At 44.0% G+C, this 12802-nt stretch overlaps 1 protein-coding gene across 1 annotated transcript in view; it reads right to left on the bottom strand.

Moving 5' to 3' along the window:
• Nucleotides 1-9140: 9140 nt before the first annotated feature.
• Nucleotides 9141-12802, bottom strand: part of LOC118380669 (histone deacetylase 9-B-like) — a 76097-nt gene continuing 72435 nt past the window's right edge. Inside the window, exon 9 of the mRNA XM_052514406.1 lies at nt 9141-12542. Coding sequence (XP_052370366.1) covers nt 12165-12542 — 378 coding nt within the window. The 3' untranslated portion in view covers nt 9141-12164. The remainder of the gene's footprint in view (nt 12543-12802) is intronic.

Here is a 12802-nt window from a genome sequence, read left to right on the forward strand (position 1 = left end):
ATTTGATTTGATTTGGTAAAATACCATATTTTGTAAAATACCAAATCAAATCAAATGTAACTTTATTTGTCACATGCGCCAAAAACAACAGGTGAAATTCTTACTTAAAAGCCCTTAACCAACAATGCAGTTTTAAGAAAAATAATTGTTAAGTAAAAAATAGATAGTAAAAAAATACCATGTCCATGGTGGCAAGAACAGCTCAAATAAGCAAAGAGAAATGACAGTCCATGATTCATTTAAGACATGAAGGTGTCAATATGAACATTTCAAGAACTTTGAAGGTGTCTCAAAAACCATGCAGTATGATGAAACTGGTGACACAGGGAAGGAAGTGAATTATTTGCAGAGGATAAGTTCATGTTAACTGCAGATTGCAAAACAAATAAATAATAAATGCTTCCAGTTCAAGGATAAGAGCGTCTGCTAAATACATACACATCTCAACATCACTGTTCAGAGGAGACTGAATCAGGCCTTCATGGTCAATTGCTGCAAAGAAACCACTACATGGACCCATCTGTTTCCGCATATGTGGTTCCCCCGGGAAGCATGGAAGAGGAGGTTGATGGTGAGGTGGTGCTTTGCTGGTGACACTTTGTTTTTCAAATTCATGGACATAAACCAGCATGGCTACCCAAAACACATCCCATCTCCAGGCTATCATTTGTTTTTCAATAGGGATCCATTAAGGGATATTTCACCAATGAGAGTGATGGAATGCTGCATCAGATGACCTGGCCTCCACAATCACCCGACCTCAACACAATTGAGATGGTTTGGGATGAGTTGGACCACAGAGTAAAGTAAAAGTGCTCAGCAAATGTGGGAACTCCTTCAAGACTGTTGGAAAAGCTTTCCTCATGAAGCTGGTTGAGAGAATTCCAAGCGTGTGCAAAGCTGTCATCAAGGCAAATTGTGGCTACTTTGAAGAATCTCAAATCTAAAATATATTTAAATTTGTTTAACACTTTTTTGGTCACTACATGATTCCATATATGTTATTTCATAGTTTTGATGGTTTGACTATTATTCTCCAATATAGAAAATAGTAAAAAATAAAGAAATATCCTTGAATGAGTGGGTGTGTCCAAACTTTTGAGTGGTACTGTATGTGTGCAACTTAGTAGACTTGATGTATGACATCAGTGCTTCAAGCTCTAATGGTTTAAGGTCAAATTCTGACTGCGGAACTGAAACCGGACCTGACGGATATTCTAGAATATTACAAATGTTTTGGAACATGGAAACAATGCTAATTCTATAGTCATTAAAGGACATGCAGTTTGATGATGGAGATTTAATCAGGGCAGTATATTAGTTTACTCTGTCCCCTATCAGTTACGGCCTTTTTCCCTAACAGATATCATTTAGCATGCCATGTAGACCATGAGGTTGGTCCCGATGCTTCATGATCACACAGGCCACAAATGACTAGAGGAATTGAGCTGGAACTGGAAATGGCTTCTTGGCTTGGAGTTGGAAGAAAAACTCACAAGCCTTACGAGCCCTGGGGGTGTTGTTTCTCCTGGCGGTGCATTCAGGCAAGACTTACAAACACGTCCTGTCCAACTAGCCTCTGAGCCTCCGGGAGCGGGCCCACTCGCTTTATGGACTCTGGAGCACCGGTGGTGTGATGGAGGCAGGCACTTAAAAAATGTCCTGGTCGCTGGAATCAAATAGAGAGGGGGAACAGAAGGCATCTCGGGGATGCCTGAGCCACAACGGTAGAGGTTTCTTTCTTTTAAGAGAAGAGGCCAAGTTTGCCAGTCTATCCCACTCCCACCCCATCACCCCCAGATCCCACTTCTCTGGGCCACTGCAGTTCCTCAGAATCACCTATCAGCCAGGCCAATCATTGGGCTGAGATAAAGCAGTTCCTGGTGGGGCTGCAGGGTCTTTGAACACGGCAGGGGGATGCCTCCCCCAGGTCTCTTATCTCATTAAACTTGAAAAGGACCATTAATCCTGGTGGAGCTAAGATAACAGTATGGATGACACCGCTCAAGGAGACTGACAGAGGTATAAACCCCTGGACACTATCTATCTGACTGGCTTTGGGTGTTTCATCTCTGTCTGGAGAAGGAGAAGAAGAAGGAAGAGAAGGAGAAGAAGAAAGAAAGAGAAGAAGAAGGAAGAGAAGGAGAAGAAGAAGGAAGAGAAGAGAAGAAGAAGGAAGAGAAGGAGAAGAAGAAGGAAGAGAAGGAGAAGAAGAAGGAAGAGAAGGAGAAGAAGAAGGAAGAGAAGGAGAAGAAGAAGGAAGAGAAGGGAAGAAGAAGGAAGAGAAGGAGAAGAAGAAGGAAGAGAAGGAGAAGAAGAAGGAAGAGAAGGAGAAGAAGAAGGAAGAAGAAGGAAGAAGAAGGAAGAGAAGAGAAGGAAGAGAAGGAAGAAGAAGAGAAGAAGAAGGAAGAGAGAAGAAGGAAAGAAGGAAGAAGAGAAGGAGAAGAAGGAAAGAAGGGAAGAAGGAAGAGAAGGAAGAAGAAGGAAGAGAAGGAAGAAGAAGAAGGAAGAGAAGAGAAGAAGAAGAAGGAAGAAGAAGGAAGAGAAGAAGAAGAAGGAAGAGAAGGAGAAGAAGGAAGAAGGAAGAAGAAGAGAAGGAGAAGAAGAAGGAAGAGAAAGAGAAGAAGAAGGAAGAGAAGGGAAGAAGGAAGAGAAGGGAAGAAGGAAGAGAAGAAGGAAGAAGGAAGAAGAAGAAGGAAGAGAAGGAGAAGGAAGAGAAGGAGAAGAAGAAGGAAGAGAAGGGAAGAAGGAAGAGAAGGAAGAAGGAAGAGAAGGGAAGAAGGAAGAGAAGGAGAAGAAGAAGGAAGAGAAGGAGAAGAAGAAGGAAGAGAAGGAGAAGAAGAAGGAAGAGAAAGGAAGAAGGAAGAGAAGAAGAAGGAAGGAAGAGAGAAGAGAAGGGAAGAAGAAGGAAGAGAAGGAGAAGAAGGAAGAGAAGGGAAGAAGGAAGAGAAGGGAAGAAGGAAGAGAAGGAGAAGAAGAAGGAAGAGAAAGGAAGAAGGAAGAGAAGGGAAGAAGGAAGAAAGAAGGAAGAAGGAAGAGAAGGGAAGGAAGAGAAGAAGGAAGAGAAGGAAGAAGGAAGAGAAGGGAAGAAGGAAGAGAAGGGAAGAAGGAAGAGAAGGGAAGAAGGAAGAGAAGGAGAAGAAGGAAGAGAAGGAAGAAGGAAGAGAAGAAGAAGGAAGAGAAGGAGAAGAAGAAGGAAGAGAAGGAGAAGAAGAATGAAGAGAAGGAGAAGAAGAAGGAAGAGAAGGAGAAGAAGAAGAAAATGGAAGAAGAAGAAAATGGAAGAGAAGAGAAGGTGAAGAAGAAGAGAAGAGGAAGAAGAAGAGAAGAGAATGTGAAGAATAAGAGAAGAGGAAGAGAAGGAAAAGAGAAGACAAGAGAAAAGAGAAAACAGAAGAGAAAACAGAAGAGAAAAGAGAAGAGAAAACCCCTGGTTCATGTGAGAGGAAGACCAGTAGTTACTTATTGTAGTGATGGTGGTCTTTCAGAATGATTTGGGTTGAAAAGATGTATTTGTTTGATTTGAAAATCAAGTCCCAAAATCGCATTAGTTGCAAAGTACATAAGCATAACTAAATGTACTTTGAATAGGTATTAAAAAATAGAGAAGCTTTTGATTTATTCTCTTCACCCCATATTACATATCTCATCATATATTAAATTACAGTTTGTCTCCAATGATGTCATGCCCACCAGCCCCACTGGACCAAACAAAGCTCAGTAGACAGACCATCAGGCTCAGCCAACTTGGAACAAACTTGAACAATTGGACGGTACTGCGAGTACATTTGGTTTGACAGTCTTGTGAAAATAACCTCAGCCCAAACCCTGGAGAACTGGGCACACAGAGGCCTCCAACATAAATGAGTCCACCACAGTCAGTCCCCAGTCTACCAGAGCACTATTTCTTTAAAGTTCCAGGTGGTCTTTTTGACACCAGCTAGCAGACAAACACAGTGTCTACTTTATTTGCTGGCAGTGGTGTCTCTGCTGTAATGTCAGTGTCCCACACCTCCAGCATTGGTAGGAGCAAATGGAAAGAAAAACAGCCCGTTGTATTATAGCTTCCAAGTGGATGCCAACATCGCAACAATCCCCTCACATCCACAGGAGAAAGATGGAAAACCTCAATGCTGTGCCGTACTATTAATCTGCTTCCATTTCAGCTGTGCAAGTGGCTTTCAAATAGCACAGGGTTTGATCAGACAACGGAGAATAATAAACAGGGTTTTAGTCAGGAAATAGAAACACAGTGTATAAGGTCTTCACCGAACAGCCAACTTTATGCTATTGTTAGCATGACAAGTAAAAACATAGACAGTTATACGAACTGGTATGATTGTGTGGCAATCATGCCTCATCTAGTTGATTTTTTAAATGAATTAATTAATTTTAGTTAACCTTTTAACTAGTTAACCTATTTAACTGGGCAAGTCAGTTAAGAACAAATTCTTACTTACAATGATGGTCTACCCTGGGCAAACCCTTCCCTAACCCGGACGATGTTGGGCCAATTGTGCACCGCCCTATGGGACTCCCGATCAAGGCCGGTTATGAATCAGGCCGGGATTGAACCCGGGTCTGTAATGACGTCTCTAGTGACGCCGCTTTTAATGAAACCAAAGCTAATCAGATGAACTGAAGTCTCAGCCGCGTTTGATAATCTTTTCTAACAAACTGACCCAAGGAACTTGGTTCCAAAAAGTTTTAATACAGGGGCCAATGTTTAACATATGTTTTCACACAGTTAGCTAAAACAGTTCTTAGTACCTTGCCTAAAATAAGCAAGAAAATTAGCTTTTGCTATGAGTAAATGAAAGGAAATTACAGTAAGGTAATATTACAACTTATTGATAAGAGAAGAAAGACGGACGGACGGACTGACAGATGGACAGAGAGAGAGAGAGTGACAGAAGCCCTGTTAAACATGTGTCCTTCGCCCTGATCTTGTCCTGATCTTATCCGATCTGATCACAATCAGATCCCAATGCGTCTTTTAATCGTCTACACCTGTCTAAAAATGTGGGCAATATCACGACAAAGGCCTTATGCTAGAACAAGGTATGAACAGGGCTAAAGAGACAGAGAGACTGACAGTGTTGTAGTCCACTACTCTGCCTTCCTCCTGACAGCTGGACCTCAGGCTATCCTGGTTTTCTCTGCTTCCAGCCAAGCGATGTCCCATGTCCTGCTGCCAGAGCCCCAGGAGGCAGGACTCCTCATGGGAACCCTCCAGATCATCATTTAGGCCTCAGCACAGACAGAGGTTCTGTCCCATATCTTGCTGCCGGAGCCTCAGGAGGCAGGACTCCTCATGGGAACCCTCCAGATCATCATTTAGGCCTCAGCACAGACAGAGGTTCTGTCCCATATCCTGCTGCCGGAGCCCCAGGAGGCGGAACTCCTCATGGGAACGCTCCAGCTCATTATTTAGGCCTCAGCACACACAGGAGTTTTGTCCCAAATGGACCCTGTTCCCTATATCAGGGCTTCTCCAAGTGGGGTACTGCAGCTAGATCTCAAAATATATTACAAATGAATAGATTTTGATTTACATACAGTATATATTTTTATATGAATAGTACTAAGAACAAAAGATGAAACCAATTTTGGCCAAAGGATGAGTGGAATAAGTTTATGGTGTGTATTATAATACAATGTACCATTATTCATCTAAAATGTATGTTTTAACCCTGGGCAGCATGGGCTTGGGAGGCTCACAGGGATATTGGTATGTACAGTACTCCACCAATTATACATTTTTCCACTCACTATGTCTTTTTTATATATACATACATGCAATGTAATTTAAGCTTTAAAACTGCAACATTTTATCTCTGCCCCATAACAAATTGCAGGATATTATTGTTAAAGCTGCAAAAAACACAAATCTTTACTCATGACAAAATGTGTAGAATTACAGAAAATTTGCTTGAAAACTACAATATTTTCTCTCTGATGTCAAAAGGCAGGACTTTAAAATGTTCCTTCCCAGGACTGCCGAAGTCATAGTAAAACACCTTGTAGTAAGTAGTACACTATATAGGATAGGAATGCCATTTGGGAAGCACTAGGGACCAAATTCTGAGAATTTGAGGTGCTTTGGGAGAGATTAATTGACAGGAAGTGTATCATCATCTATCACACACACACACACGCACGCACCCACACACAACATCCCAATTTAGAGCACACTATGCTCTCCTTATGAAGACCCCCTGCACACTATGCTCTCCTAATGAAGACCCCCCATGCACACACTTATGAAGATGCACACTATGCTCTCCTAATGAAGACCCCCTGCACACTATGCTCTCCTTATGAAGACCCCCTACACACTATCAAATCAAATCAAGACCCTCCCCCAACAAATTATTCCCCCGCACACATCTCCTTAAATGTATGTCCTTATAGACCCCCCCACACTATGCAGTGATCCTAATGAAGCAGCACTATGCTTCCTTATGGGATACACACTATGCTCGTATATGAAGACCCTGGTACAGACTATGCATACTCCTTATGAAGGTATACACACTATGCTCTTGTTATGAAGACCCTCCCCCTGCACACTATGCTCTCCTTATGAAGACCCCCTGCACTATGCTCTCCACCAATTATGAAGAATTGCACACTATGCTCTCCATTTTCCACTCACTATGTCTTTTTATATATATACATGCAATTCCCTTATGAAGACCCCCTGCACACTATGCTCTTTAAAACTGCAGACCCCCTTTATCTATGCCCCATGAATAGAAAAATTGCAGGATGAATTATTGGTCTCCTATGAAGCTGCTCTCCTAAAAACACAACTATGCTCTCCTAATGAAGACCTCCTGCACACTATGCTCTCTTAATGAAGACCCCCTGCACACTATGCTCTCCTTATGAAGACCCCCACAAATGCTCTCGTTATGAAGACCCTCCCCCGCACACTATGCTCTCCATGAAGAGCCCCCAGGATGCTCTCGTTGTGCAAGACCCTCCCCCTGCACACTAGCTCTCCTTATGAAAACACATTATGCCTCTTTTGAAAACTACTTATGAAGATGCACACTTTTCTCTGATGAAGACCCCCTGCACACTAATGAAGACCCCCTGCACACTACTGTTCCATATGAAGACCCCCTGCACACTTAAAATGTTCACTATCATCTCCTTAGTTTTGAAGACCCCCTGCACACTAGTCATGAAGTACAAAACTTATGAAGACCTCCCTGTAGTAAGTAGATCCCCCTACACTATGCTCTCCTTATGAAGACCCCTGCACATTATGAAGACCCCCCCTGCACACTATGCACTTATGAAGACCCCCTGCAACTATGCTCTCCTGAAGACCCCCTGCACACTATGCTCTTTGAAGGTGCACTATGCTCTCCTTGGGATACACTATTATGAAGATTACACAGGAATGAAGACCCCCTGCACACTATCTCCTTATCAGGCACACTATGTCTTATGCCGAGCTGTAGACCCCCTGAACACTATGCTCACATATGAAGACCCCCTGTCCAGGTGGGTCTCCTTATGAAGACCCCCTGCACACACAACATCCACACTATCTTTGAAGACCCCCTGCACACTATGCTCTCCTTATGAAGACCCCCTGCACACTATGCTCTCCTTATGAAGACCCCCTGCACACTATGCTCTCCTAATGAAGACCCCCCCTGCACACTATGCTCTCCTTATGAAGACCCCCTGCACACTATGCTCTCCTTATGAAGACCCCCTGCACACTATGCTCTCCTAATGAAGACAACACAGGTATCTTTTGGTTATCCTAATGAAGAGCCCCCTGCACACTATGCTCTCCTTCAGAAAATGAAGAACAACAATATGTACACACTGCCAAGTGGTACAGTATTTGGAATTTCAGTACAGAAGAAAGATCCTCACTGCACACTATGCTCTCCTTATGAAGACCCCCCCTGCACACTATGCTCTCCTTATGAAGAGCACACTATGCTCTCCTTATGAAGACCCCCTGCACACTATGCTCTCCTTATGAAGACCCCCTGCACACTATGCTCTCCTTATGAAGACCCCCCTGCACACTATGCTCTCCTTATGAAGACCCCCCCTGCACACTATGCTCTCCTTATGAAGACCCCCCTGCACACTATGCTCTCCTTATGAAGACCCCCTGCACACTATAACTCTGTGCGGAGAGGAAATAGGTATGTTTTCTTGCTTCCTCCCCTGCTTGGCCACCCTTTAAAAATGCTTGTTTGCTTTTACAACTGGGTCTGTGGGCACCTTGGGGAGGGCTGGTGCAGATAGATGGGGACTCCATTATTTGTTCTGCCTTTGTAACAGCTCATTTAAAACCACAAGGGCAAGAGGCCCCAAGACAGATGGCATCAACTTAAAAAATAATCAAGGTTTAATTTGACTCTGAATACTTCCTAATATAAGGTAACATTACACCTTTGTGAATGTTCCGGAAGAGGTATCTGGAAGCTTTGAGGGAAGAAGGCTGAAACTGAAAGAAGAAGAAATGGTTGCCCAATATTTGCTACATTTGCAGCAGTTACTTTGGCTACAGAAATGTCACTGGAGACAAATAACAACCATCCCAAACAGGCTACCTTAAATTGCAGAAAACTGCTCAAGGGTCTGAGCTGTGATCTTTCCTATTGTCATCATTGCGTGTAGTGTGAAATATATCAAGTCTTACCAGTGCAAGAAAGAACTAAGCCTGGGTGTGAAATTGCTTAAGCTCAGTTTAAGTCTCAGTGCAAGTCATACCTATCTCAGTGCAAGTCATTTCCTATCACCCACTCCTAGCCTCACCTAGTCTTAACTGCTGTAATGCTGCCGCTAGGAGCCTCTCTGCTCATCAAAGAGCTGCTTAGAAAGCCCCTTAAGCTCTCCTTTAAAGGGTTACACAGATCCCAGAGAAATGAGGAGCTGGCCTGTGTTTAGTGGGTTATGTGACTGAGTGTGGGAAAGTAGGCTAATGGTTTAGTTTAGGGGGAGACATCTGAGATGTACAATAACATGAACACAGTCTTGTGTTGGGTCTTGAATGTGAAAAATGAAAATCTATGTCCCAAAATAAGGCTATGAGAAGTTGGAAGTAAAGACTGAAGCTCTATGACATGTTAGAAACATCCTCTACAAAGACCAGAAAGTTGCACAGTTGGGGAATGAACTTTATTTTATAAAAGAAAGGTTTGTAGCACAAGGCAGAAAAGAAAGAGAACAAACGCAAACAGCTATGAACAGAATCCAGGGACCCCCCACGGGTAGAGAAGGGGCCCCGTTACAGCCCAATCAAAGAAGCAAGGGAACAAGACTGACATTGTTCCGATTCAAAGTGATTTTTACACTACAAACATTAGAATGGGCTGAGCTAAATGTACAGTATGAGTCAGACAGGCAGACAGACAAACTGACAGACATGGTTTATGTCTTTCACAGGAACCCAAACACAGAACCCCATAGTAATATTTTATACATTGACAAGACAAACGAAACAGGAAAAAAAGTTACAGCTTTACATACATTGATTGACCACTTTAAGACCAGAGTCGACATGTTGCATGGGGCAATTTCAAGAGGGAGTCAGGGGTGGGGGATGGGGAGAAGGAGAGAGGTCCCATCTTGTTTTTTATTTTATTGAAGTAACATCAAACCTGCGTGTGGAGGTAAGCATGTCACTGGGGAGTACGAAGGAAGCGATTCCCTTTAAAAAAGGGTCTCCCTTAACCATATCCCCACTGGCTTTGTAATTCGCCTTGACAGTAAATCAATTCTCAAGCCTGGCCCCTTGGACTCCTACAACCCTGGGTCCTCCTCTCCCCTAACATTCCTGCACACATGAATCATTCTGACTCCTGGCTTCGAGAAGGCATTTCCTGCCCGCCCTCTACTCTCTCCTCTCCTTCTTTCTCTCTCTCTCTCTCTCTCTCTCTCTCTCTCTCTCTCTCTCTCTCTCTCTCTCTCTCTCTCTCTCTCTCTCTCTCGCTCTCACTCTCTCTTTCTCTCCTTCTCTCCCTCTCACTATTTCTCTTCTTCTATTTCTCTCTCTCTCACTCTCTCTTTCTCTCCTTCTCTCTCTCTCGCTATTTCTCTTCTGCTATTTCTCTCTCTCTCACTCTCTCTTTCTCTCCTTCTCTCTCTCTCTCTCCCTCTCTTTCTCTCTCATTCTTTCTGTTAGTGAATCCTCTGTTGAAAGTTGGGCAGGAACCTGGCTGAGCTTTGATTTGGACCCAGAGGGGAGGAGGAGGAGGAAGAGAAGGAAGAGGAGGTCGAGGAAGAGGAGAACGAGGAAGATTAGGATGACACGGCATCTCAACACAGGACCGTGGCAAACCAGGATGATTTTGTTGTTTTGTTCTTGCTATATTCCCTATATAGCACAGAACTTTTAACCTGAGGCCTAAAGGATGCCCATTTGAGAAGCAGACCTGGTCCTATGGTCTGATGGAGCTGACTGCCTGCACCATCCATCCATCCATCATCTATCCATCCATCCATCCATCCATCCATCCATCCATCCATCCATCCATCCATCCATCCATTATCTATCCATATATCCAACCATTCATCCCACCATCCATCCGTCATCATCATCTATCTATCCATCCATCTATCATCTATCATCTATCTATCCATCTATCCATCCATCCATCATCTATCTATCCATCTATCCATCCGTCATCATCATCTATCTATCCATCCATCTATCATCCATCTATCTATCCATCCATCTATCCATCCATCCATCATCATCTATCATCCATCCATCCATCCATCCATCCATCCATCCATCATCCATCCATCCATCCTCTATCCATCCATCCATCTCTGCATCCATCCATCCATCTATGCATCCATCCATCCATCCATCTATGCATCCATCTATCCATCCATCTCTGCATCCATCCATCCATCTATGCATCCATCCATCCATCCATCTATGCATCCATCCATCCATCCATCCATCCATCCATCCATCCATCCATCCATCCATCCATCTCTGCATCCATCATCCATCCATCCATCCATCCATCCATCCATCTATGCCTCCATCTATCCATCCATCTCTGCATCCATCCATCCATCTATGCATCCATCTATCCATCCATCTATGCATCCATCTATCCATCCATCCATCCATCCATCCATCCATCCATCTATCCATCCATCCATCCATCCATCTATGCATCCATCTATGCATCCATCCATCTCTGCATCCATCTATCCATCCATCCATCTATGCATCCATCCATCCATCTCTGCATCCATCTATCCATCCATCCATCTATGCATCCATCCATCCATCTATGCATCCATCCATCCACTGATTTACCATTTGCTCCTCCACTCTGCAGTACTGTACATCAATAAACAGTCTCATTCCCAGTGTCGGCTGGCTGTACTCAGTCGTAAGGGTGTGCTGTGTTGTGTTAAGGTTGAACAATACATTCTCTCTCTCATACAGACATGAGCATGCTTCCTTATTTTCATGTCATTTTCAGAGACCACTGAACACAGAACATCACAGCTTTTTGGAAAACGACGGAGAATATGACATTTGAATAAAACAACAACAGTCAGCAAGTCAAAGTTGAAGTGAATTGATGGCATAAATGTTACACTATGGGAACATAAAATGGCATTCATAAACTGTACAACGGTTACACTTTCCATCCCTTCTAGAATATTCTCTTACGCTAAATCTACTGTATACATACATACTACATTCTGTCAATTGAGCAGAACCTGAAAACAATCAAAGCAGTTCCTTTGAAGTAAAAAAAGAAGGAGCACTCTTCTAGTAAATCTTCTCTTCATGTTATATACAGCACGGTGAAACATACTTTACATTACAGATCACTTCACAAAGTTCACAAACAGAGAGTCAGTCTGGTGGGGGTTTGGGGTGCGGCTGCACTTCACTGAGACAGCGTCACATCTCAGGGCAGGGAGAGGACTGCCTGGGGAGTCCTAGTCGGCTCTGTGTGTGTGTTGGCTGCAGTGTGTGTGTGTGTGTGTGTGTGTGTGTGTGTGTGTGTGTGTGTGTGTGTGTGTGTGTGTGTGTGTGTGTGTGTGTGTGTGTGTGTGTGTGTGTGTGTGTGTGTGTGTGTGTGTGTGTGTACGTATGCGTCTATGAATGTCGCAGTGTGTGATCTCCTTCATCCTCTGCCCCCTCAGATCATAGCTCTTATCACCAGCTGACCTTTGACCTGGTGGAGTGAGGCCCTCTGCTCCGCCGCTAGGCTCTGACTGGACAGGGACTCGTCCTCGCTGTCGATAGGCTCCTCTTTGACCTTTATGACCCCCAGGCGGTGGTGGGCCTCTACGATGGAGGACAGCTCCCCGAGAGAGCTGTTGCTGCCACTGCTGTTGCTGGAGCGAAGGGTGTGTTTCTGGATCACGCCACCAGGGGGCATCCTGTCCTCCTGCATGTCCATCCTCTCATCCGCCATCCTCCGGGTGTTGTCCTCCTCCTCCTCCTCTGACTCCTGCAGGTGTGGGTTGACCAGGGAGCTGGGCTGACGGAGTTGCTCGATGGACTTGGACAGCAGCTGCAGAGAGGTACAGCATCAGAGGTAATTTAGTTATAATGCTCAACGGACAGAGTCATTATTATTTCACAATTCATCTTTACGTTTTATGAGTTTGACCTAGCCAGTAGAGAGTAGGGTGTTCTGTGCAAAGCAGCACAAGTCAAATTCATCCAACACAACACTACATTTCTGCGTAAATAAGGCTACACAGAGATTGCAGTCACTGCTGCTGTCTTCTTAAGAGCATGCCCCAGACAGTACTATGAGGCGCTGCTATG

This window comes from Oncorhynchus keta, unplaced genomic scaffold (assembly GCF_023373465.1).
Source record: "Oncorhynchus keta strain PuntledgeMale-10-30-2019 unplaced genomic scaffold, Oket_V2 Un_scaffold_17472_pilon_pilon, whole genome shotgun sequence".
Lineage (NCBI taxonomy): Eukaryota > Metazoa > Chordata > Actinopteri > Salmoniformes > Salmonidae > Oncorhynchus > Oncorhynchus keta.